The sequence below is a fragment of the Plutella xylostella genome, chromosome 13, assembly GCF_932276165.1.
Source record: "Plutella xylostella chromosome 13, ilPluXylo3.1, whole genome shotgun sequence".
Classification (NCBI taxonomy): Eukaryota; Metazoa; Arthropoda; class Insecta; order Lepidoptera; family Plutellidae; genus Plutella; species Plutella xylostella.
The window spans coordinates 9,613,594-9,640,608 of record NC_063993.1 but is presented as its reverse complement, the minus strand read 5'-3'; the positions used below and the strand labels follow the sequence as shown (position 1 = coordinate 9,640,608).

The 27,015-nt window shown below is 37.9% G+C and overlaps 2 protein-coding genes and 1 long non-coding RNA gene across 8 annotated transcripts; 2 read left to right on the top strand and 1 right to left on the bottom strand.

Annotated features, from left to right (window-relative positions):
• Nucleotides 1-58: 58 nt before the first annotated feature.
• Nucleotides 59-16,921, bottom strand: LOC105385259 (bestrophin-4). Of its 4 annotated transcripts, XM_038112017.2 has the most exons (14): nucleotides 16,550-16,921; nucleotides 10,940-11,050; nucleotides 10,502-10,673; nucleotides 7,546-7,748; nucleotides 6,602-6,770; nucleotides 5,857-6,102; nucleotides 5,333-5,596; nucleotides 3,867-4,101; nucleotides 3,555-3,702; nucleotides 3,298-3,386; nucleotides 2,777-2,892; nucleotides 2,172-2,241; nucleotides 706-839; nucleotides 59-399 (listed from the first exon to the last, which is right to left on the bottom strand). In XM_038112017.2, the coding sequence occupies exons 1-14, from the start codon at nucleotides 16,618-16,620 to the stop codon at nucleotides 271-273; spliced, it is 2,157 nt and encodes a 718-aa protein (XP_037967945.2). In that variant the 5' UTR covers nucleotides 16,621-16,921; the 3' UTR covers nucleotides 59-270. The 4 variants fall into 4 exon arrangements, with proteins under 4 accessions (XP_037967945.2, XP_037967946.2, XP_037967947.2 ...); XM_038112018.2 differs by lacking the exon at nucleotides 2,172-2,241 and having other exon boundaries at nucleotides 2,707-2,892; XM_038112019.2 differs by lacking the exon at nucleotides 2,172-2,241 and having other exon boundaries at nucleotides 2,707-2,892; nucleotides 5,360-5,596.
• A 2,183-nt stretch (nucleotides 16,922-19,104) lies between these two features.
• LOC105385227 (transcriptional regulator ATRX) lies at nucleotides 19,105-25,115 on the top strand. 3 transcript variants are annotated; one of them, XM_048624897.1, is made up of 10 exons: nucleotides 19,105-19,366; nucleotides 19,447-19,518; nucleotides 19,634-19,884; nucleotides 20,050-20,198; nucleotides 20,424-20,673; nucleotides 20,894-21,058; nucleotides 21,405-21,440; nucleotides 22,090-22,224; nucleotides 22,542-22,685; nucleotides 23,208-25,115. In XM_048624897.1, exons 1-10 carry the CDS (start codon nucleotides 19,288-19,290, stop codon nucleotides 24,804-24,806), a joined length of 2,880 nt encoding a protein of 959 aa, XP_048480854.1. In that variant the 5' UTR covers nucleotides 19,105-19,287; the 3' UTR covers nucleotides 24,807-25,115. The 3 variants fall into 3 exon arrangements, with proteins under 3 accessions (XP_048480854.1, XP_037967816.2, XP_011553875.3); XM_038111888.2 differs by having other exon boundaries at nucleotides 22,090-22,266; XM_011555573.3 differs by lacking the exon at nucleotides 21,405-21,440 and having other exon boundaries at nucleotides 22,090-22,266.
• Nucleotides 25,116-26,258: 1,143 nt separating this feature from the next.
• On the top strand, nucleotides 26,259-27,010 carry LOC125489324. Its single transcript, XR_007266893.1, has 2 exons — nucleotides 26,259-26,455; nucleotides 26,496-27,010. It is a non-coding gene; the product is annotated as an uncharacterized LOC125489324 (long non-coding RNA).
• Nucleotides 27,011-27,015: the final 5 nt, after the last annotated feature.

Here is a 27,015-nt window from a genome sequence, read left to right as displayed (position 1 = left end):
GTTCATAAATTTTGTTTTGATAAAGTAGTTGCAGCAAGACAATAAATAAAAAGCAAAGTTGATTGTAAATTCCTGTATTTCTAACTAGCGTTTAAAAATAAATTATCAGCATGGTCTCTAGTCACTGTATAAGTAAAAAATACATCAAATCTTCATGATCTCTGATTTCTTAGCTGTACTTATCAATGTACAAATTTGATCACAAAATGCGTTAATACTGAATCTTTTGTGCTTATATTCTAAGTTGTCTTTACAAAATGTCTTTTTGTTTTATCGTGTAGTGTCTTGTGTGATGTCTTCCTTAGACTTCTGTTCTTCTTTCCTCTGTGCAATGGACTGGGCTATGAGTTCTTCTAGCAGCAAGTCATTATCTAACAACTCCCCGCTGCCTGAAGTAGGCTGGAAAAAGAAGATTGTAATTAGGTCTTTGCCATTTTGTATGCTCTAGAGATGGATCTTGTTTGGGCAAGTTTGCTAAAGCCAGGAAATACATTTGCATATTTGTGCTTCATCCAAATAGAAAGTGGTATTTTTCAATATCCTCTGTCCATAGTAGTTATAGTCATAGGTTTCTCATAATCATAACATAGAATGACTTGTTGAATCGGGACACTAATCCTAGATCCTGGCTGATCACCATGGCGAAAGGATTAGTCAGTCAGATGAGCTACACTTAATGACTACCTGACGCAAAAAGCTACCAACCTGTTGCGCACTGATGGAGCGCGCCATGAGTTTTTGCAGATACTTCTCGCGGCGGTGCTGCTCGCGGACGCTGCGCAGCCGGTCGAAGTCGTCCATGTCCTCGGTGTCGTCGTCGCCGCCGTCCACTTCGTCCACTGGAACAGAGATTGTATTCTGAGAATTATTCAATTCAAGGTAGAGTTTTGGTGTTTTAGCTGTTTAAAACTATATCCACACCACAGTATAATCTTTTATCTGATTTCCACACTTGACACCCAGAAACTTCAGCTTGCAGAGCCTTACAGTGCCACAAAATTATCTGTTCCGGTGAGAGTTCACGTAAATGTCTAATATTTCTTTATTCTATAAGACTTTAAGTTTGCCCGTTTTATAAACCCATCTAATTTATATTAATTTATAATTCATTAGTAAGTAATGAGATATGGATCAATTTAGTTCGCTCTCACCGAAACAGATAAGTTTGTCGCACTATACTTGATTTTACATAGATTTTTCACCAAAGGTCTTTCAATAGTTGAGTGACTTTTTCTCACAAAGGTTTTTCACAAATTCATTCCATCTCTTTTCACTCCTTTCAAAAGTCCTATGTGCTCTACTGGCCTTCTATTTGTCAAAAGAGACCTATTAATTCCCAATGTCTGCCAATCACTACCCTTACCACTAAGGGCGGATTCGGCCAACGTCCAGTAACTTTTTACTCGAGAGTAAACTACCAGTTACTCGCGAGTAAGCAGATTTTGCATTCTACCAAACCTGAAACCAAGATAAGTAGCTTATCCCAAGAATAAAATGTTATACCGCCAAAATTGACCGTGTAACGAGCTTATCCGAGAGTAATTTTGTAATGGCGGCAGCACATCAGCTGATTAGAAAACCTTCATAATGACATAATTGACATATAAACACATCTGTCAAAACCAATGACCAAAGAAAAAAAAGAGGACCTGCCCTATCCACGAAAATTACAATACAACATTGCGACCGGTCGCCATGTTGATTGACATCCAAACACAAGGTACTTCAGCTGTCAAACAATTTGTTTACATTTTTCAAGAAGCAAGCCGCCATTTTAATTGAAACCAAAGCGCGTTTTTTTCGTGGATAGGGCATGTCCTCTTTTTTTTTTTTGGTCATTGGTCAAAACATAAACAAAAGTACGTTAAAAGGCGAATTCTCAGAATAACAACAGCGAATAAAATATTAAAACATAGACAATTTTATACTATTGTAATCCATTCAAACTAAGTTGGCATGTCATTTCTATTGCATGCTTTGAAACGCAGCTATTTTTTATTTTAGTTGCATTACAGTTTCGTTCCTCGTTCATTCAATTAATCCTGGTATAACTTGGTAGAATGCAAATCTAGTTATCCCAGATATTTACTCGCGTATAAGTTTTATTCCGGTATAGTTATTCTCGTGTAACGTGATGTTTGGACGAATCCACCCTAAACCAATAAACTTACAAATAGTCTGACTCCCAGCGGCACTGAGCGAGGGCCCGACGTCGCTGTCGAGGCGCGGGCGCGGCTCCATGTTGGAGAACGAGCTCTGAGTCCGCAGCGACATGGCCTCCGCCGCGCCCGGGGCTTGTAAGGCCCGTGCCGTAGGCCGCGTCACGATGCTCACTACATCTACGCACCAACGTCGGCGTGTGAGGGAGACCGCATCAGTACATTTCTATAGTGAGCATTGTGACGCGGCCTACGGCGTGTCGCTGGACGCGCCCCTCGGCGTAAATAGGAGACCCAGGCCTTACGTCTTAATTGCGCCCCGTGCTAGCCCTTCTGATCCATACTTTTTTTTAAATCTTTTTTATTTATAGGGACTTTTGTACACTATGTAGGATCCATACTTAATTTTACATAAATTTTTCACCATAGGTCTTTCAAAAAGCATATAGTTGGGTTTTCACATTTTCATTCCAACTTTTCACTCCTTTGTCCTTGGCCTTCTACTGTCAATCAGCACCCTTACTACTAGTAGTCACAATACACTTACAAATAGTCTGGCTCCCAGCGGCACTGAGCGAGGGCCCGACGTCGCTGTCGAGGCGCGGGCGCGGCTCCATGTTGGGGAACGAGCTCTGCGTCCGCAGCGACATGGCCTCCGCCGCGCCGGGGCTGGGGGTGTGGCCCTCCGCCCAACGCGACGGCGCTGATGATGATAGCACTGTGTTGTGGATGTCTGGGGGAGAGGGAAATTGTGAGTGTGGTACTGGAAGCCTCAGGCATTATGCAAAACACTATTTTGGTTTCGCTAGTTTCACATGTTATTATTAGGCCGTACGGTGGTTTTTGTAGGTATATGATATCCTGTATGGTAAATCTTTAACTGGGGAATGCTCTAGCGCTGACGTGGTTAACGAGTAAATGACGTAGATAAACGTCACTATATCGCGATTAGCCATAAATACAGCGCTGAGATTGGTGGAACGCGCATTAAACGAATTTATAGACATCGATAACGCACCGCACCCGTGTAGCGGCTCCTGGTAGATACAGGGAACCTGCCTCCGCCTCTTTACATAATTTGCAGACGGCTGAAAAACTGATAATTGAAACCCGCTACAAGGTTGATTAAAATACTTACTTGATGTGTGGTTGGAGTTTCTAGAAGGTACGTTCACTGGGTCACTGGGCTTGTGCGGTCCTTGCGCGAACAAACTCATCGCGGTGGGCCTAAACAAACAAAAACGATTAGAAGACATGTTATCCTACTGTATGATGAATAATTTTTTTATGAGTTTGAACCTTCTTGCGAAACGAAAATTCACAAATTCCCCCTGCCACAAGACCATGCAATCAAAGGGCCTTACAGCTTTAGAAATAGGTGTCAAAACCCCTTACCTAATGTCCTGTCGCATGGCCATGCTAGTGATGGTGGCTTGTTCGTCGACTTCCTCAATAACTTCATTAGCGATCTTCATACTGCCAGCCGCGGCGGCCGCTGGCTTGTTCAGGCTTACATTGCTCGCCGATATTGTGAACCTTGACACTGCGGAGTAAGGTTTAGTTTAGACTGCTGGTAGTTCAGATAAATATACCGTATCTTAAATAAAGTTTCACGGTATGACGATATCATAATGTAAAAGCGTAGAACGCTACTAGATTTTAGTAAGTAATTTGTTATTTATGTATTCGTCGTGTTTTTAAACTCACCACCATCAGTCGTGTTGGCCGGAGGCGTTTGCTTATTCTGATCATCCTTCGAGAACAACCTCTTTAGTACGGAGGTCACGGAGTTATTCCTCGTGATCGAAGGAGGTTGGTTGCCGAGAGAGACCATAGAGTTTGCGGAGCCCATAGAGTTCCGTTCGTCGCGTTTCCCGCGCTTACTGCCGCGCGACACGATGAAATGGATACCGGAAACGGCGTCATCGTTCATTTGTAGTTGCTGCGTTCAGGAAAAAAATATTAGAATATTTTCATTGATGACCGGAAACGTTAATATTAATCAAGTTAAATCGAGAGTCTATTTTCCATCTATTGCCTTATCTGACACAATTAATTAGAGCTACAAATTAAGTGAGAATTAAAGAGATAACATCAAAATTTAACAATAATTCTCCTGTAGGTTTAATTGCCTTTTAATATATTTTCCTTTTGATTTATTTTATTAGTTTTAGACTTTAAAATCGACTGTAGAGGCAAAAAGAAAAAGAGATTTTACAATAACGTACACAGAAGAGTTGTAAACGGGACACTAGAATAAATAAAGAATAAATAAAATTACGAGGGACAAATGTATTTTGTAACACATACTTACGTATTTCACACTCCATTATAGAACATTAAATATTATAGTTAAAATGCAACATTAAGATAATGCAATTCAAGTAAGATTAAATTATATCAATAGCTTATTTTACAGCCAACACTTAGCAGCCAGTTTAAAATAATATATCGTGAATATACCATATTTCACCTACTTAGTTACGGATATGTTAATTTGTTAGAGGTAGTCATGAACATTAGTTGACACACAAAACAAAAGTTATGTTTAGTAATTTGTTAGTAATTAATCATTGTTAGATATAGGTACTTATATTATTATTAATGTTACAGTACCTACCCATATTTTCCATTTTTTTTACCTTATGCAGTGCATGCTACTATTTTAGATTTAGTAGGTATCAACGTTATGTATAATATACTAAATACTATTAAGTACATAATATTATTAATACCAACTATTTATACCAGGTTTACTTACAATAGTTTAGTATGCTTTCTTTTAGTTCAGGGTTGCCAAAATAACTTGAATTGATTACTGAACGATACGCAATCAGCAAAAAATATTATCTACAAAAAAACCTACTCGTTCATAATTCAATGGCAATCTTCGACATTGCCTTTAAATAACAACATAAAAGATAACCTTTATCTGTTTAGGAAATACTCAAACACGATTCAACCAATGGATATCAGGATATCACACAAAACACGAAAGAAAGAAGAAGATCCGCAAGAAAACCATAACATACTTAAATAAATAAATAAACAAAATAAAATAACCAACCAAAAACTTCCCTTAAACCGGGAAATATACACTTATTGGCAACCCTAACACCGACACAGCAAAGCCCACATCCGTGCGGCATGCTTAGAAAAAAAACGTATCTAACCTCGGCCGGGGCGAACTTATAACTCACGGTGTTCGACGGAGCTATCATCTCATCCATTTTGACCGATGAAGGGTTAACAGTGACCATGCTCCGTTGGCGCGGCGGGACGGCTATTTTGGCAGTGGAAGGTTCTGGATGGTCTTCTCGTTGGTTCTCAGTGGCGATGGTGTAGGGCAACTCGGCTGGGCACATCTCGTCCCAGTACTGGTCTCGCACTAACTCTGGGTGCTCGTGGTGCATCTCGTCTACTATCATGTAGGATACCTGGAATCATGAGTGATGCGTTTTTGTAGTAAGTTTTACGGTCGCTGTTTAATTATTGTTATTTGTGTTTGATATGATTTTGTGATAATTTTGATATCTACTATGCAGGTATCGTTAATGATATAATCGAAATGCAATATTGAGTCGCGTCATGATTGATTAGCACTTTCATTCGCAGTAAATTTAATCTAACACTACAAAAAATATATCTTTTCTATTTATATAGGAAAAAATATTACTAAAACGAAGTGTTACTTTACCTGAAGATCCCTGTCAATAAGCCAATTGACTTCAAAGTCGTCGTCGTCTTCACCGAAGGGGTTGATCAGAGATTCGGCCACTTTAAGCCATCCCATGTAGAAGAAAAACTCTAGCGTACTGAATATGGGAAAGTAGAGGTCTATATTGCTGATACTTTCACTGTTTGCAGAGTTCAGCTTGTTCTCTACCCATTGACTGCCCAAAGCGGAAGTTATGAAGTAGGAATATACTGCTATAGTAACTACCTGAAACCAAAAGTGCATCATATAACTTGATTAACCAAGAATACCAAGATGGCATAAAAATCATGCTTTTATCACACAGATAAATTTCAGACATTGGTTACCGAAGTCAGGACTCAGGAAATCGCGGCCAGAAGGATTATTATTAAGATTGGCACAGTAATGATTGAAATTTGCAAAATGAGAAGAAATTTCTAAGAATCGATTTGAGAGTGTCGTTGGATGTGAGTTTTTGGCATCAGTAACAAAAAGCTCACAGCTTCTGTATGTGATTCATCGCCTCTTGGCAGTTGATTATCTAACCTAAACAATCCTTTGTCTCTCTTTGAAGTTCGTTTAGAAGAATTATTGGTGGAGAACATAGAAGTTAGTACTTACATAATAATAGAACAACAAATGAAACATTCAAATTCATCCGTTTTCAAGCTATATTGCAAGATACTTACACCCTCAAACTAACATCTTCTTACTTTTCAGTAAGATGGTTAAAATAATGACCTACCTGAGTATATACAAGAGGCACGCTTATATTATCATAGCTAAGCAAGAGGCCGGCCTGGCCCCGGAATTTGTTCAACTCGTCTATTATAGTCTTGACCGCAAAGTCATCTCTTATGCGACCCTCCTTGCGGGCTCGTGTCACTATGCTGGTTGCCCACACTATTGGTAACCTGGAAGGAAGAAAAAAATATGGATTAAGTACACTGCAAATAAGCATAGAAAGAAAACAATAACATGAAAAACTTAATTAGGTATTATGGAGACCTTGGGCAGGAATGATAGTCGGAGTAATAACTTTTTGTTTAAATAACGAAATGTGCTATAATACTGATTAAAATTATAAGCTCCTCCAGTAAACTTTGGGATGAAAAAGATATATATACCTATGCTTACTTTAATGACAAAATATATTTCTACATTCTTCGCACAAAGTTGCCGAGTTGTTATACGGACATAGTTTGTCAGCGAATTGATATTCCAAGGCCACGTCATCTTATCTTTTATCTCATCGTTTACTAACGCTATACAAAGATATACACTGCAATTGTTGTTGTCTTTCTCGGAAAACCTTCAAAATCAAAGACTGCATTTTGATGGTCCTAACTGTATTATACGCTAGAATACAAATAAACAGAAGTTTATTTAGACTAGTGATGCAAATAGGTAATGTATTTCTTTCCTTATATGTCTTGCTCAACATGGCATCATAACTACCCACAGCAATCCTTGAAACACTCATCTGCCTATTCAATTCATTCATCGACAGAAACAACTTGTTTCAAATTTTTATGATAGATAAAATTTATTTTACACCCTGAGAACAACAACAAAAAATACAATAAAAAAAACAACAAGGCACCAGCTCAGCATGTGCTGTAGACAATTAGGCCACAGCACTGTTTTTCAGCTGGCCATTAGTTATAAGACCTCAGTCACAAAACTCACCAATGTTTGGACGGCTTTGGAAACTTGGCATTGAGGTTATCCAAAATCTCCTTCTCATTGTCCAGCAAGAGACCGGACTCCACGAAGTTGTCGAGAGTGGGGAACCTCTTCTTGACCCTCGGTGAGATCATAGTGAGCACCATGGTGAGACAGAGACAGACGTAGCGCACTATCGTCCGTCTCATCAGCCGGCCTCGTTCGTCCTGAAACGTGCAAATACACAAAGATGCAAAATATGGTTTTTGAAGGTGTGTCTTGGGTTCTATTGTCTATAGAGGCTGGCGAGACGGTAAATACATATTTGGGTAGGAATGTTTGCGTAAGGCATTTTTTTTTCACCGGATATCCTAATTTCCTGTCGTAGGTATTTTCTATTCAGCGTATACGGTACTCAGCTCTCATTAACATAAAAATGAGTATTGTTAACGCATTCAAAATTTGAATATGATTCGTGAATCTATTTTGTCTTTTGTGTCGTAATCGTTGTCATCTTTGTAGGTACACCAAGGACTTTGTATATACAAAGTCCTTGAGGTACACATCTTTCTCATCATTATCTACACGACTGCAAGCGTTTGACATCACGTGCGTTTTTACGTAATCCCGCACTATACCAGTTTTGTTACTGTAGCATTGTTCCATCGTTTCATGCTACAGTTAACTCTAGGTCTCTGGGTAATGATTTTGTGGAAGGCCCAAGGCAAACTGGAGCCAAGGGCGGCGACTTCAGATCTCGGCCTCTAATGATATAAATCAGTGCGAATTTCTGACGTTACTGCATTACAAAATAGTACTAAGTTTTCCTCCTACGATGAATAGCCAATAAATTAATAAGTATGTAAAGACATCTGGGTAAATTATGTCATGTATGTAAATAGGAACAAATAAAACATTATAAACATTAGCTCCCTGTCTGGCTGACCGCAAATCACAAATAAGTGTTGTGGTAACCAACGTTTTTTTGTAGATAATTCTGCCTGCCGTTAGCATTATGTAGTAAGAAGTATTAATTCATTGGAAAGGTCTCGTCGACCTTGACTGTGTCTATCTTATATCACTTGATAAGTACAGTCAGACGCAATGTAGAGTCATTTCCTAGCTTCAAATTCGACGTATCTTATCACTATCACGCGTAGGTAATTGTAAGGTTGTCAACTCTTCATTTGCACACCTCTAGATAAGATTACACTTGTTTTAGTTTCACTACTCCTCAACGTTATCATTAGCGATGCCATCATCAAAAATAGTACCAAAATAGTGCTCTAATTTATCATTTTATCCTATGAATAGATCATGACGTCACATGGGCATGGCCATTAAAAATTTTGCTGGGTTTTATAATGATAGTAATTTAGGGTTAGACATTGTATTGTATTGTTCTACTACGAAACAATTGCGTCTACATTACCTGCCGCTATTTGCTTAGCATGAAATTTCATTTTATCATATTTTACGTTTACAAGTAATAAGTATCTTTAGTTAGATGTAGATAGAGTTATTATTATTAGGCATTTTATGTTCTTAATTAACAAAAACGTAGCTACGAATGAGTTTTTTTCCTTTATTATATTTGCTTTATCTCACAAGATTTAATTAACAGTTTGTTTTTTATTTATTTCATTTTTAAATTGCATGATACTGTTAGTTAAATGTTTGCATTATTATTATGATGTTGATACAGAGCAATGTTTACGCGGCACTATCAATCAAATTAGTCATCACACTCATCACGTAACATGGCATCATTCATGTTCCAGCTGAGTATCAGTTTGTCGGCCTCCACTGTATTACATCTTCACTTCAACTATGATGATAAAGCTACCGTCTACATGCCGCCCATTTATCAACGCAGCTAGATAATTAAGACGGTCATAAAATAGAGACTAACAAAGAAATTGGCTTTATTTTTTCAGATCCGCATTTTGAGGCCTTGGTTTAACGCTAATTGCGCTCCATTCAACGCACGCCACCGCACGCTCGCTGGCGTTCTTTGTTTCTCGTCGTTGTTACTGATATTTCTAATTGTTTCACATTTATTTAATCGTCAATTTAATCAAAGATGCCGCATTCCGAGTTCACTTATGTTTATTTATCAGTTTCGCAGTTATTTACCTATACTTCATGTATTATGTCACAAAACAAAGCCATTATCTCCTGGCAACCTCAAGTGGGTCTCGGTCTAGTCTAGACTTTCGAAACTAGAGATCACTTTTGCAAGCGTTGTGTAAACTAACAACCACGCCAACGCACGTCTGGTACTGCTGGACTCAAGAGGCCTCTCGGGCTTACGAGTTTCAATGCGGTGCAGTGCTGCGGTAATGACGTCTCTATCTCGTAATGTACTGAAAGAATAACAGCTTTCGTTCGTTAGTTTTTGGTCAAGCTAGAGTGATCCTCTTAGGGTCAATTCAGACGTACCACAACCACACCACAGCCACAACCACGCGGTGTGGTCGGACGTATATTTTGTATTGACAATGAATAATCCAATTCACACGTGCCACATTTTGGCGTTGTTATCGACCACCTGTGTAATACGACCACATCGCAACCACAACGCAACCACATCGCAACGGCAACGCCGCCACGCGGCGGCGGCACCTCGGCAACCTGTTATCCGTATTAACTGCACACGACGACGTAGTTACCACATCGCAATGACAGCGACAACGCAACCACATCGACATTTTGTCGCTGCCACAACGCAACTGCAAAAAGCCGCTGTCACACAATTCACACGTAACCACAGCTTGACCACATTTTGTCGCTGCGACGTGGTGTGGTTGTGGTACGTGTGAATTGACGCTTAGATCTCTCACATCATCACCGACTTACATTCATAAAACAGCAACTACGAGTCCCAACTTGACCAGGGGGGCCGGGGGCCCATAAAGGGAGGCTGGTCTAAATACTACGTAAAACAGATCCAAATAATAACAAACATACGATGCCACACCTGTCCATGTATAGTGGCGGACACGAAGACGGCGATAGAATCAGGCCAGGGTATGGACGTGTACTGGCTCCACCAGCGGTTCATCACCACCGTCACGTAGAAACCCAGCACGAAGGAGAGCGGGATCACGTTGCCATGGAAACTGCAGTAGTTCACCACGCCCTCGAATGTTCTGGAAGGTTGGGCGTGGAATTGAAGACTAAATTGGTGTGGTTATTGTAGGATAATAAGCAATGTTTAAGAATGATTGGTATTGTGATGTTGTTCTTTTTGCCTAAAAAGCACGAATAGGAAGCTTGTAATATGTAGGTACTAATTAAATACATGCGGATGAGGTAAAAAGTGCATTTCTGCACTAATCAACAGCAAAGTTTGTTACAGAGCGTTTACAAGATTTATGTCAAACTGTTAATTAGGTAATTGATAATCGTTACGTACCTCTTAGCAGTTTCATCTAACAGCAGTCGATACGTTATATTTAATATATAATATAAAAGTAAAAACATCATTAAATCCAGCCATACTAATTTGTAAATGCTTCCTCGCCATCTGAAACAATAAAAATATAACATTAATTTATTTATAGGTCTGTTAAGTAATATTGGTTCGCATTTATGGTGTTTTTTTAGAGCTTGAAGACATTACTTTAGCCAGTGAACCTCATTTATAAATTAACTGATATAATCTTTATACGTCCCACTAATCTCATTGCAATCTATTGATTGCAGGGATATGCCATTGATTGATATACGTCCTGATGACGTCACATCATAACGTAATGTGTGTGTTCTGATTAAGTATGTATACCCAAGTAGAGTTTTAATATCCTACGAGTAATATTGCGATTAAAGAAGAGGAGGGATATCTCATAAAATCTGTCTGCAGCAACACAGCTCTTAAACGGATGGATCGATTCCAGATTCCAGAAGACCTCATGAGCTATGCTATATTGATAGAACTCTAAAGGACATACGCTGTTTATTTCTATTACTTCAGTCCTAATTAATGGCTCTCACGAACCAATCTCTTTAGAACTGATTACGTTGGATCACAATCTAAGAAGACGGTAGATTTGTAACGGCATTGACACAAATGTGTTCTGCAAAGACAGATTGGCAGAACAATGCGACGAACAACTAACTGAATACACAACTGCAGTGCAATATCCACAACAGTCTTCATATTATTGCAGTGACGATGACGATACACATAGACAACATGATACGATCATTGAATCAATTCTAAGAAACACAAGATTACAAAAAAATATAAACTGAAAAAAAAAGATCTTTGTAATATTGATATTATGCTATGATCATTTATCTTAATTATGGTATAATCATTGAAAGGTCTCATCACCTACCGAATAACTGATAACCTTAGGATAGATGCATTCTCAGCTAAGCACGTGGGTTGTTGTAAGTATTAGGTTAAAATTTGTAGCACGGCAGTACATAACCTACCTTTATCCAGCCCATACTCCATACTAGGTACATAGATAAATCATAATGAAGGACGAGGAGGAAATAACAGGGAGGAAGTGACATCATCATCACTCCGCTAGTTACGATTCCACGACAACTCAGCGATTTTATTACTGTTTTATTACTCTACAAACAATACTGTGTGAGATTACAGCGCGTAAAAGTGAAGATATGGATCCATTTATTCATATTACGTAACGTTTAAATTGAAACTTTACCAGTAAAAGGACTCAAACTGGTTCACCAAATTTAATATGAAATGCACGGATGTGGATGTTATGTTTGACCTTCGAACTAGTAATAACGAACATCACATGTTTGCAGTTGTCGGATAATCTCGCGTAAAAACTGTTTTCCAACTTTTATGATAGGGCCTGACCATGGACGACTATGATGAACGGGTATATTACAACTGGACTTATTTTATAATCATTATATACTTACCTACTTAAATTAAAGAATCAACCTTATAACATACTGTATCAACATCAAATTATTATATTTTCCTTTTATTTTATAACGTCTGCGATAGGCCAAACTTTATGGCAATAGTAATTTAGTTAACTATCTACCTACTATGCTGAATTATTCACAATGCTTTTGAAAACGATTATGTAGCGCGATTAGAATTCCATCCAAATGAATTTTTATAAATCGATAGCGAATTTTTACGAACATTCAGTTCCATTTTAGTGGCGGTGGTGTGAAATCCAAATGTTTATGACTCAGACCGGCCATAATTAGCATGTATTATGATGACACGTCCAACGGCGAACTAGGATGGTCCATCTGTACTTCGAAACACCGAACAAATAAAGGTATTCCCCACAATTTCGCCTTCTAAGTACGTATTTAAGGCTGAAGTTACGAGGCAAACTACAGTAACCGTTTTAGTGCTAGCACGAGTGATTTATTCGTAACTTTCTTGACCTGACACTTTTATTGCAGCCAGAGACCTTGGCAGGGGCGTGTATAGATTAATTTACTTAAATATGTTGTACTTGAACAGTGTCTACCTACAATCTTTATCTTGAATGAAATAGAAAAGCGAAGATAACAACTCCAACGCATCGTTCAATTTGGAAAAGGTATGATTCGGAAGGTTGTATTACTCGGTGTTCATGTTCAGTCCAATGTCAAAAAGAGTCCGCGTTGTTTTATGATCAAAATTAATTCAGTCTAGGCACCTACAATCAACAACATCTAGGGTAAAACATTTCCGTCCTGAGTACCTGTTAAATTGCAGTTAATAGAATTGGCAAACATGTAGCTGTTTTGAAATAACTATTAGTTACCCAGCGCCATCGTGTCAATGTCTATTAGCAGGCGGCACAGCACAACAAACTCATTTACAGAGCGAGGCCAAAAATATTCAAGTTACCGCACGCTCGATTGTACTCTGAACTTGTGAATAACTTTATATTTAGAGTTAATTGAAAATCAAAACGAGACGGCTGTGAACTTGATTTATAGTGCTCATTTTTCGTTCGAAGTTCAAACGAGCCTTCGAAAATTTCAAATGTGTGGTTCATGAAAGTACTAACGATTTTCACAGGCCTATGTAAGTTTAAATGGGTAAGAGATAAGAATGTTAGTTAAAATTCTCTGAGGGGCCGTCCATTAATCACGTGAGGTCGTTTTTCTCATTTTTTGACCCCCCCCTCCCCCCTGGTGATATTTGGTGAGGTTTGGGACTAGCCCCCCCTCCCCCCCCACTGGATCACGTGTATTTTTTGGAAGTCTATGTAAATGCTATTTTTGACTAGAAAAAATATAACGAAAATTGCGTTTTGAGGATAAATGGCGAGTCAATTAAGGTCCTACTACAAATCGTTAAAATTTTCGCGCCGTTCAAAATTTCGGTTCAGAAATACCTAGGCTTTTTGACAAAAAAATAATACACGTGATGTCTAACGAGACTCCCCCCTCCCCCCTCGTGATGTTTCGTGAGGTTTTCCGTACCCCCTCCCTCCCCCTTTGAGCCTCACGTGATTAATGGACGGCCCCTGAGACATATATCACGTAGATTTAAACATCCAGTATTAGGGAAGGGTGGTTCTTGTAGTATAAAAATCCAACCTGTATACATGGGCAAAGGTTAATAATTGCTGTGGCGTGTACCTTCGCAATGTGGCCTCATCGCAGGCCCCCAATTTTATTTTAATCCATCTACTACACATACATACATTCATACACTTAAACTACCAACAAACAACACGAATTTTCAGCCATATCTATCGATCGTTGTCGTGTAAGTGCAATGAACCCTATGGGGCTAGGAAGTGCAGCGTGTACTAAATAATGAATGAATTTCTTGCCTTACTACGAGGTCTATCAGTAATAGGGCCATCGGTATAGCTGCCTGCGATACGTCGAGTATCGATGCCCACTGGCCGTCCACTGTACCTACCTCACGTAGTATTTAACTATTCAAGTGTCTCGATCCACCTACATGCTTAGGGTGGGTTTGGTCACTTGGAGCCGTAACGTACGCGTTTGATGGGAGCTCGTGAGATTATGAGGCAAATTAAGGTTGTTTTGTTGAACGCGGAGTCAAGCCACGTGGTCGTTGATGTCCTTAAAATAATGATTGAATGTCGCTTTCTTCAGGTACCTCTTTATACATAAACTGATTCATTCATTATCATTATAATAACTCTTGAGTCGCATCGCAGAACATTGGTCTACAACTCTACATAATCGTAACGAAATCCAGATTTATAATATATCCAGAAGACATATTCTATTGAGGATCCAGGGACCGTGCTGTGGATAAGATACGCTGGTATGATGAAGGCAGGCAAGGCACGGACTGCCAAAAGTGTCTTTTTAGGGTTCTGAACCTCAAAAGGTAAAAATAGAACCCTTAATGATTGCAATTTGGTTACATCCAAAAAAAACAATATTTTTATAAATAAAGTCTATAATGTACACAACAATCTACGAGAAGCATCATCTGAGTTTTAGCAAACTAGTTAATTACCTTACAAAATATCCAATAAATATCAGTGTAAAACATCTAGGTATTCTAGCAACCACTCTACTCCTCGGAAAAGAAGATCAACTAACCAACCTGCTCTTATCTTTTTGGTATTTCAAGTACAATCCGTCATCTTCATGAATGAGTGGATCTTTCGGACTTCTATATGAAGCCAATTTCCGCATACAGTAGATTGCGTACCGTCCAACCATGTTAAAGGTTACAGAGAAAATTGCATTGGAATTACACGTTTTACAGGAAAACCTGTAATTAAGTTATTGCCAGGTTGCATGCGTGAGAGGGAGTAATGACTACTTCTGTCTCACTTGGGCTCACGCTATTTATACTATTGATCTGGGTGCAACAAACAATGAAGGTTTTTCTAGGAACTGCCTAACTAAGTATTATGAGTATCTAAATGTACGATGTTAGTAAGGATCTTAAAAAATACAGCACAGGATAATTTTTAAATGTGTGAATCATGTTGAGAGATCAATGTAATGTATGCGGAACGAATTCTGTGAATCTTCGACATTGAATCATTTAGTAGTTGGATTGTTTTTTATTCCAACATTTAATGTGGAAAAAACACGAAACAACACGAAATTGCGTGTTGAAGAGGCGTTCATTGTGGTGTTTCTTAATTTTTGTTTCAAATACCTACAACGGTCAGTGCTCCGGATCCTGCCGTGTTAGGCAACTCCTTATTTAGTTGAGGGAGGGTCTTATTTCTTGCTATTAATACCTGTCTAGGTATTAAGGTAAGTACTCACTCTAGGTTTAAATTAATGATATCGTTAGTTTTGGTTAACTTTCACATAATTAATTATTCTTTTGAAATGCTTGGCAAAGTTCCAGTATTGTTTACTCTATAAGCACATTCATAACCGAAAGTACCTATTGCACAAAGAGATAATGACTTCCTTCCATAATGATTGTACTAATTTAAGCTTGAATTTACTTCAGAACGATTAAGATTTTCTTTATTAAATTCAATCAAGTGATAGATACCTACTAGTGTAAGTAGGTAGGCATTTTATGCAAGTATTGTTCTACCGACATTTCGGAGAATTTAATTGATGTTTTGATGGGCTATCAAAATAGCTGGTTATTTCTTTTGTTCATTAACTATAGGGCCTTGGCAAGTTGGCCAGAAGAGATCGCTGTTAACGATAAGGTAGTCTATGATTGTGTGTCAATAGCGTACCTACCTAGTAGGAAACTAGGAACCTACGCACGGGTGATAATACTATGTACATACTTACTAGCTTCAACCTAGGTTTTAATTCCTAATAATATTTTTTTTAGTTCCTAGTAAGTATCTATTAAAACTATTTAGGTACCTACTTTTACACATAAATATTTGCTCCTACGACAAGTTCGGGGGTAATTAATATAAGTTAGGGTAGGTTTGTATTGTCACTATGTATATGTATGTTTTACAGCAAGAACCTATTTATCTACTAAGTACCTATCACACTAACTACCCTATAAAGTTACACAGCGAAGCGAGGCTGCAATTTCTTTGCTTGGTTATGAATAGGGGTCCTATGGAAGCTGTAGTGTAATAAAGTTTTAACTTACCGATATAAAAGTTTCAAAAATGTTCCAAAACCTCGACATGTTGCCACTTCTCCTGTGTACGTCACAGTCATTTTTATATAAACTTAATTTTATAAACTTTTAATTAACACTTAATAATATCACAGTTTCCCTCGATTTAAAAACAAAATATTCAGCATTGAATTTGTTTCACATATTGTTTCTGCATGTATGATTAAAGGCATAATTCAGGTAATATGATTTTGGTTTCTTTTCATCGTTTTAATTGATACAATTTGTTTATTTTTGTCGAGATCATTTGGACTCACTTTGCGACAAACAATAACACTGCACACACACACCGCACCGCAGCTGACCCCACGCGCACAAACAGAGAGCGCAGTAACCATAGACTAGCTAGGCAAGATTATGCATGCAGCAGTCTGTCATCAGTAATAGTGATGTCAATTTTAATGTACAAATCGATTCATTGATTATGTAATTATTATTGTTTATTATTCTGAGCTCAATATAGAGTCAGTTTCACAGAATGACACATCTGTCAAGCAAACCCTTAATACAATGATATAAAGTTCGTTTTTATTTGTGTCAGATGTTTGATTTGATGAAACGCTGTCTAGTGTGATAGAAGAAGAAAAAGTAGAAATTAATAAGGGCAGCCTCTTTCCTTTAGATTTTAGATAGATAGTGAGCGGTGGTAGCTCAGTCGGGTAAGCGCCCGCTTCTCACGCCAGAGATGCGGGTTCGATCCCGGCGCTGACATGTACCAATGAGTTCTTTTAACTTAAGTACAATGTATACCATCGCTCTTACGGTGAAGGAAAACATCGTGAGGAAACCTGCATATCTAGATCTAGCACATCTAGATATGTGAACCCACCAACCCGCAGTGGACCAGCGTGGTGTGGAAATGGTCCAAGCTTAGGAAGGCAGTTTAGACCTTGGGGATATGCACAAAGGTTCCATTCGAGAGAGCCAGGTGCAGGTACTTACACCCCCACAGAGAATAGAATAGAATAGAATAGATAGATAGTTATAGTGCGACAAACTTATCTGTTCCGGTGAGAGCGAACTAAATTGATCCATATCTCATTATTTACTAATGAATTATATATTGATATAGATTAGATGGGTTTATTGAAACCACAAGAGCGAATTACAACTACTGGCAAACTTAAAATCTTATAGAATGAAGAAATATTACACATTTACGTGAGCTGTCACCGGAACAGATAAGTTTGTGGCACTATAGCCATATGATTCGTTTTCCTTGACAGCTGCCAGTTGAGTTTTTTTAAAAGTCAATAGATGTCCTGACAACATAGTGTACAGTGCAACAAAGGCGTATAGTGCGACAAACTTATCTGTTCCGGTGAGAGCGAACTAAATTTATCCATATCTCATTACTTATTAATATATTGTAAATTCTTAAATATATATATTGGTTTATTAACACCGTAAGAGCGAATTAACAATATGAGTAAACTTAGAATCTTATAGAATTAAGAAATATTAAACATTTATGTGAGCTGTCACCGGAACAGATAAGTTTGTGGCACTGTACCCTGGATTTCAGCTAGGGAGGGGCAGCAGAGTGCTACTAAAAAGTCTTGACAGTAAAGAGTTCGATTTTGCAAAGACTTTTTAACATTTAATTATATACATTTAAAAAATAAAATACCGATTGTTAATGGCTTTTTAACGGATTTGTCCTTAAATAAATATAATGGATCGATCAAATACATAGTTAGAATCCACTTTCGTTTTCAGGACTTTATAGTTGCACTGTATAGTGCTGTCAAATGTCAAATATTGCACATAGAGCGCAAAGAGTTTGAAGTTTTAACTAACTACTTTTAATAGTATCTCTATTAGTCTTGTTTCTTCTATTTATAAGTTCAGAATATTTATCAAGCATCACCGTTGCGTTAGGGAACGCATGAGGGCAGATAGGTACCTATAGAATTTCGTCTGAGAAAATAAGATGTGAGCTGACACAAAATCTTCTGTATCTAGGGTTTGACAGTTTTGTACAACGTAGACAACGCCATCTTTTTCTCCAATAATGTACTTTAACTTTTTTTTTACAAACGCCTCTTTATATGCCAGCCATTGCCAGCCCAAAAAAAGTTAGTTGCGTTTGTACACTAACTAGGCTGTATAATCGTAGTTATGGCATATCGGGAACCGTTCCGTACCAAATTTTCACTTTCTCAGACATTTTATTATTTGATTCATTATGTACAACGTGTAGTGTCCATAGATAATATCAAACTTTTTTGTAGAATATTAAATTTTGTAGCAAGGCAAATTTTTTTTTCTTCTAAATATGAAAGTAAAAAATATTACTTTCATGCTCCCACCCCACTTGGCTACCCATAGTACGCCATTCGCCAAAATAATACTAGTCGAATTTGGCAATGTTTTTGGTATTTGGCAACTATAACATACATCAAAATAACAAAATACAAATAGCCAATTGGGGTGCCAGCAACAAAAAAATGTGCATAATCGATCGATTCATTTTATGTACAATGTACACATCCCTACACTTTCCTTCTGTCTCCTTGCTTGCTTTTGTCAAATTTAAATCCAATATGGCCGATTCTTTCGATTCGTAGTTTGGCTGAAATGTCTAGCTGGAATTTTAGTGTTATACTTTTGTAAACCGTTTATGCTAGCGTATGTTTATATTAGAAGCACCATAAGTTAATCATATTTCGCATCTGTATTTCTAATATGCTAAGCTAACTATTACAATGAGTGAAGTATCGTTTAGTGAAGCAAGTAATGACGGAGAGAAGCCGGTTTCTCTGGATGACTTCCCGCCGTTCGATGGTAAACTATTGTTTTCTGTGATGGCTTCGTACTTGAATTATGTAGATAATAGCTCTGGTTTACACATGTTATTGTTCCAGAGCCCAAAGATAGCGATTTTGAAGATGACATCAGTCAGAAGGAGAGGGACTTTTACATCAGCAAGTTTACAGGTAATAATGGCGATAATCCTATCTCCAGCTGAGAATTTGTGCTTAGAATGGCCTTAAATAGGTTACCTGTTAGTCTATAATCATGATCAACTGACTGCTACACCTGTAATTTCAGACTTGAGTACTGTGTCGAATGAAAGACTGCACTGTACGGCTTGCGACCGCCACTTGGGTAACACGACTCGCAATGAGAGCCGCATGCGGACGCACCCGATGCTGCGGACCCTGATGTGCCACACTTGTCACACGTTCTACAACAGTGGGGAGTTTGATAAGGGCGAGGATGGCTCGGAGCTGTACTGCCGTTGGTGTGGCCAGGGCGGACAGGTCTACTGCTGTTCGGATTGTCCTCATGTATTTTGTGCGGTAAGAAACTGGTGCTGTTGATCACTTATGCCAATTATGTTTAGTTCCCGAGATTGCCTTGGAAACTGTGCAAAAATATATTTTTCAAAGATTACAATATTTTTACTGTAAAATTTAATATTATTTAAATCCTCACATAAACATGATTATTATGTGTTATTACAGAAATGCATCAAAAGGAATTTAGGCATGGAAAAGATTAAAGAAATTGAATCTACCGATGATTGGAAATGTTTTAAATGCAACCCCAGATGTTTGTGGGATCTCCGTGCAATCTGCTGGGCTTTACTGCGCTTCTGCGATTTGAGAAACAAGTATGCACCATAAGTAAATATTTTACTAGGATATGTGTTCCTACCTATGTAGAAACACAATAATTATTGTGTCTCACCAGAGGATTTAGGCTCACTCGACATCACAACAACACAAAACATACCATTTCACATCATCAGGGCCCTTTAGAGTGCAAGCCACCACACATCAGAAGTAAAAAAAATCTTTTATCTATTTCCTTATTTTAAAACGAATTAATTTCACAGGATGGTTTTCAAAATGCATGACACTCCTATGAAAGAAAAGTTTCAAAAATACATTCTACAAGACACATCACAATGTTGTAAGGACAAGAGGCGACGGAATGTAGCTGGAGATAACAAGCGGAAGTCGGAAGAACCTAGAAGGAAGAGTGAAATTAAGAGGGAGAAAAAAGAAGATACACCTAAGAGGGACAAGGAAGATCTAAAGAAGTCTACCTCGGCTATCATTTCCAAGATGCCACCTACCATTCAGGTAGTTATAAATAAATTATTAGCAGAAATTGGACATTGGTGCAGAGGAATAAATATAAATTACAAACATAAATATTCAGCTACATTTACAGAGGACCCTATTGCAACCATGGAATTCTTTCACCACAATGACAAAACATACTATCTAATGATGACATGCTTACAAGATTAACATAAGGAAATCAAAATGTTATATTAACATAACATATAATTTATTTTAGGTTAAGAAATTTGCATCAATAAACTTGGATGAGCCCAAAAAGGCTCAAAAGCGGTCAGCAAGCCCTAAACCTAAGTCAGTGACAATGAAGAATCCCATTGCTATTGCACCATTGATAAGACCTGTAAATGTTTACCCTTCTCCGATGCCCATCAAGAAACTTAAGGTGAGTTTATAACAATAATTACCTACCTTCATCTTCCCTCCAGTGTGCTTGGATGAGGAAGGCCGAGAACAGTGTTGTGACGCTCCTTTGAGGCCTATATCCAGCAATGGAAGAATCATGGGTGGGTTGCCATATAATTATTCCATTATTTTTTTCATTTTCGTCTCATTTTAAACACTTTCTCATGCTATGAGTGCATCTGTTCCGTACCTAGTAACTATTTATTAAAATCTGTGCTAATAGCAGCGGCTCTGCCTATTCAGCATAAAATGGCTGTGAAACACATATCCCACCAAATTATAATCTACCAAATTTCCCCAACAATTCACACACATAATTTTTGCAGCTAAGGAGATTGACCAAATCTGACCCCATTTGCGAAGTAAGTTAGCAGCCACTAACCAAACCTATTTTAATCAATTGATAAAAGTGTTTTAAATAAGGGAACAATAAAAAATCTAAACCATGTGGTTACCCAGATATTAGGGTTCAAAAGTAAGTTTATAATAATTATACATATATTTTTTCGTCTTTATGAATTTTACACATACAAATAAAGATAATCATCAAAACCATGAGATTTCCAAAACACAGTGCATCACAAAGTGTGTTAAATAAAATGATTTTGTTCCTTCAAATAATATCAAAATTATTTTTACAGACTTCACACTCAAAAACACGAAAACATCTAGTGCAGTAAGACTTAATCTTTCAGCACTACCTATACCGACTTTCTCCCATGCCTCATAATAACAAAATATATACCAAGATATGCTGTGGTCATGGACTACACATCAGTATAATATATGTTTCATCAATCGCTGCTCTAGGTCATGGCGCCATAGAGATTTGCATATTCTCCTTTACCTTCTCATCATCATCATCATCATCAGCCTATAGCAGTCCACTGCTGGACGTAGGCCTCTCCCAAAGCACGCCACTAGATGCGATCTTTAGCTTTCCGCATCCAATCATAACCAACCACCTTTCGCAACCTTTACCTTCTAATTCTCTCTATTTTTCCCCAACAGTTCACGCACCGCCAGCCGGGCCAGTTCGAGCGACCTCGGTTCACGAAGTTAGTGCGCCCGCCGCCGCACAACCCGTACATGACCCTCATCAACAACATGCCCCCCTTCAACGGATACAACCATCTGCCCAACCCTGTTAGTGACAACATTAACTTGTCTTTAGAGAGCCTCACTCAGGTATGTGTAGACTAAGGATAGAAGTTAGTTTGCTGTTGCTTTTACAATATTTTGGAAGTCTGAAGTTGAAATGGCTGGTTTGAAGTGTTGATAAGTTATAATATTTAATAGTTCGTAGTTCTGGGAGAACAACAAAACAAGTGCAAAATTTATCTAGAAATAACTAATTTTGCATTTATCTATGCATACTGTAAGCCGATTACACCTAATGTTCATAATAAAATATTCAAGTTAAACGTGGAAATACCAGTAAATAATTGAACAAATAATTCCAGGGCCTAGACATGGCGACGGTGGCGTCCATGGGCAACAGCAGCCTGGGCGGCGGCGGCGGCGGCAACATGATGGGAGGAGGCAACAGCAACAGAAATGACGACGTCGTGTGCACCCCGGACTTCCCCATTGAACCGCTCTGTGAGGTGAGGAAGCTAGATTTTCTTAAAATTTATTAAAGGAAAAAGAAATGGAGAGGGGTGGTAAACCTAAATGTTTAACATATTTTGAGAAGGTATATGTCTAGAGCAAGCGGTTGCAACATACATGCCTTTTCAGTCCCCGCAAGACGTTGGCACTATTACCGCAAACGGAAAATTTACAAAAAACTTGTCTTTTCTTATGTTACTTACGTTTTTTTTTGTTTACTTCTCTTTTTTTTGTATAACTCCTACACGTAGTGCGTCAACACAAAGGCTTCCACTGAAATACCAGCGCAGTTTCCTTGACCTAGCCAAGGGCACTGCATTAGCTGAGTGGAAACCTTTTTGACGATGACAGCAAAAAATTTATGTATAAATGTGATTTGTGTGCTGTCTATGTCAAATAAAGTTTTTTTATCTTATCTTTATCTTTTCATTACCACCCTGGAATATACCTTCTCACAATATGTTAAATGTATTAATAAATCATTCTGTAGAAATAATTTACATGTATCTGTATTTTAGGTATTCGAGGACAATGATGACGACGTTGAGTGCATAACCCCGGTGCCGTCCGGCCCCTCGCGCTCCCTGCAGCAGAAGCAGGCGAACAAGATGCCCGACCTCTCGCCCGAGAACATCATACAGATGACCGAGAACGACGTCACAGTGAACGCGCAGACCGGCGGCCTCAAGTTCAGAGTAGACCCCCAGACGCTGTCGTCCAACAAGATGTACCGCCTGCCTGACGGACGGGTGTTCGCTATTAACTCCAACCCTAATATGCCGGGCGGCTATTCCGCGACCATCGTGGCTGTTACAGAGAATAAAAATATGTCACCTGTGAACCCGCGAGGCAATACATACTCGGCGAAAGTGTGCGCAGTGCCAGCGAGCAGCAAGCCACCGCCGCTGACTAAGATACCGCCCCGGAAGCAACGCCTGGCTAAGAAACAAGTAGCTAAAACAAACAGCCCTAACAAGAGGCTGGAAGATATACTGAAGAACTGTGATACTGATGTGCCTGTGGAGTGGTACCGCTACAATGTAATAGATGCATATGATGCGCTGGAGTATGCGCTGGGTCGCCTGCGTAAACTCAAGCAGGAGGCCACCACGGTGTACCTGCGCTCTCGTTCTGTGCCCGAGATGAGGAAACTTACCAAAACGCTTGACCGTCTACTTCACAACTCCGCTGCACGGTTCACCGAGGTCAGAGACAACCTAAACCAAGGCATGAAGCAGTATGCTGAAAAGAAAATCAATAATGTCACAATCAGCAATACGACGGACGACGACGACGATGATGATGTAGAAATATTGAGCAACGATAATGAGGGCCCTATATTCATTGACGAAAACTCAATGGATTCTAACAATGCGACAAGGAATGAAAGTCAAGATGTTGACCTCCTCAGTAGTGATATCAATGATAGCGGTGAAAAAGAGTCTGATAGTCGGCCATCTGGAGCGAATGGAACGATAGGTAAAGATGATATTCTGTGTGAAGATGTAGTCACAATGGATGACACTGATAAAGATAAAGAAAACCACGATAATGCGAATGATGAATTAGATGCCGAATTGACTGAGGCTAATGACACAAACATGTCCGTAGATGATGAGTCGGCAGCTGGCGATAAAATAAATGGTGAAATAGATGAAAAATCGAACAAGGGAGATGATCTAGATAAAGATATTCCTGAAAAAGAAGAAGACGATTCAAATAATGTAGAAAGAGAAAACGACGATGGAGATAATGCTGATAAAAGTGTAGTAGAAAAGAATGGTAAAGAAACAAGTGAAATGGACACTGAAAATGTGGAGGAAAACGATGATAAATCTGACGAACAAGCTGACAACAATAAGAATAAGGAGAGTGAAACAACAGCACAAGATGATAGTGATGCGAAAGATGTGGACGATGACAAAATACAAAAAGACGATGAATGTAAAGAGCCAAATGTTGATGAAAGCATTGAAGAGAAAATGCTACTGTCGGATATCACAGAGGCACAAGACTCGAAATCCCAAGATCCGGAAATAACGGACGAACTTATTGACAATTTACTAAATGACGATCCCAGTTTAGATGTTTCTAACCACAATATCCTTGGTGTCTAACCAAATTTTACTGCTTTATTTTGTAGTATTTTGTTACAGGGTTTCTCAACTATTGGAGACAATGAAAAAATATTTTGATAGCTAACAATTTCTGTATAATGCCTGATTCCGGTGTTTTGATAAGTTATGTTGTATTGACATGGCCAGAATAACTTCATGCTTCTATGTTGAGAAGGTCTGCACAAATTAATTATTAAGTTCATCATTATTAGGTATTGCTATTGAACTACCTAACTCGTACCTATGCTTTTAGATTTGAATTTAGAGTTTTCGAATACAAACATCGAAGTACACTTCATGTTTCCTAAACGAATGCGGCTGTCCCATTTCAAAACACAGTAACCGCCAACTTTAAAAAAAACGGGTCTTTGATTTATATATTATTTTAGGCGATTCCGCACAAAACTGCATTGTCAGAATATCAAAAAACCGCTTAGAAACGAAAATAAAATTTCTAAAAACCTAGTAACTCCACCCTGCGAAATCAAAAATGCCACGAAAACCATTTCAAAACATAGTAAGAGCCACCAACCATTTTAAAACACAGTAAGTGAAAATGACTTACTAGGTTTTAAAATGGTCAATGGCGCTTACTAGGTTTTGAAATGGTCAGCAAAGGACAATTTTCGTCCGTTAATTTTAGTAAGTCACAAATGGCATACATTATTACTAACACTTTTTTCGAACAAAATATCAGACATTTCAGAACCTGTATCTTTGCACCAATGAGACCTAGAGAGTTGAATTAAAAGTAGAACATAAGTAAATTTTGTCTTCTTTATAAAAGCCATAGAGACCTTTCTCGTCAGAACCTTTCTACTAGCCCTATTTTGCATAAACCAAAAAAAAAACAAGTTATAAATAAGAGAAAACTGATTTTTAGATAGAAATTTAGGAAATATTGTCTAATTGAATGCAGCCATAAATAATTTTCATGTTAGAGCCTTCTTAATATGGCTATTTAATTCATTTACATAAAACAAAAAAAAAAACATAAAAATATGCCCGTATTTCAGCTATTACTTATAGTGCCGTCGTGTAAAAGTGCTGCAAAATTGGATTTATAATATGTGAAGGATCCCAAACATATAAAAAATGAAATTATTACGCAATTATTGCAATTTCAATATACTTAACTTGTCTTAAATTACACAATAATGGCTCTTACTAGGTTTTGAAATGGTCAGTGAGGGCGGTTTTAGGGTGAGAAAACCATATAAAACCTAGTAAGTGTTTTCTTTTGTGCATTACAGCAACAATTTTAGTTATATTTAAATGAAATAGTATTGTATGTAAAGCCTAGGTTCTGCCGCTTCTTTTAAGCTTACATTTGTTCAGATATCTGTCATAGTTTTACCAGGGCATTGAAATGAAGGGACAAAAATGTTTTTTGGCTCTCCTGAACATTTTGTCTCATGGCTGTTACTGTGTTTTAAAATGGGACAGCCGAATGGGTGGAGAGTAAAACATACATTGCAAATAATTCCCAGTTCAGCCTAATGTGTTTTAGAAAGCCGTCAGTCTTACAAGGGCTTTTATGATTCTATTTTTTATTTACATTATTTCGTAATCGGAATTTGTGTTGGTGTGCATGTTTTCCATTTTCATGCAATCAATAAGGTATGAAATGAAATGTGCTCGACGCTTAGGTATATTCCTAATACTGTTTAGGCAAGTCTTCAGTGGAAGGTTTTTGGTGCAAAATGATGGAGTGATTGACCCACTATTAATTTGGTATCTAATTTCCAAAATTGTTTGTCTTGGTTTCTCTTTGATTTAAATGTAATGTGATATTTTCAGTTCTCAATATAAAAAGCTTGCATCATAAAAGTAAGATGGATCTGTAAGTACATTTGGTATGTAGGTAACGTAGGTAATTATAAGAATATTGTGTTTTGTTACAATAAGTGTAAATATAAGTAAGATTAGATTAGAGCCATACAGAAAAATACTTTTAAGGGTATATCAGTTCAGACATTTACAGTTAACGGTGTGTGGTTGATTGTAGACAACGATTCATTGTCTTTTTTGTTAAATTCCTAAATAGAAACTTTATAAATTGATATTTTTATTTGAACAATCGAGTGTCTACAACCAACTCCTCAACGATTCTATTCATATTATTTTATTATCTAAACAAATTGTATTTCATAGTGTAACTTTCTGTTATGATTTATTAAATTTATATTATCCGTCTTATGATACGGCA

What these genes read in the sequence shown, in the direction of transcription:
- LOC105385227 (XM_038111888.2), top strand. Translation starts at nt 19,288, where the DNA reads ATGAGTGAAGTATCGTTTAGTGAAGCAAGTAATGACGGAGAGAAGCCG. An exon ending in GTCCTCATGTATTTTGTGCG is followed by an intron (nt 19,885 to 20,049) that starts GTAAGAAACTGG and finishes GTGTTATTACAG; the next exon opens with AAATGCATCAAAAGGAATTT. An exon ending in CCATTGAACCGCTCTGTGAG is followed by an intron (nt 22,686 to 23,207) that starts GTGAGGAAGCTA and finishes TCTGTATTTTAG; the next exon opens with GTATTCGAGGACAATGATGA.
- LOC105385259 (XM_038112018.2), bottom strand. Translation starts at nt 16,620, where the DNA reads ATGACTGTGACGTACACAGGAGAAGTGGCAACATGTCGAGGTTTTGGA. An exon ending in TTTTTGAAACTTTTATATCG is followed by an intron (nt 11,051 to 16,549) that starts GTAAGTTAAAAC and finishes TTATTGTTTCAG; the next exon opens with ATGGCGAGGAAGCATTTACA. An exon ending in TTAGATGAAACTGCTAAGAG is followed by an intron (nt 10,674 to 10,939) that starts GTACGTAACGAT and finishes CCAACCTTCCAG; the next exon opens with AACATTCGAGGGCGTGGTGA.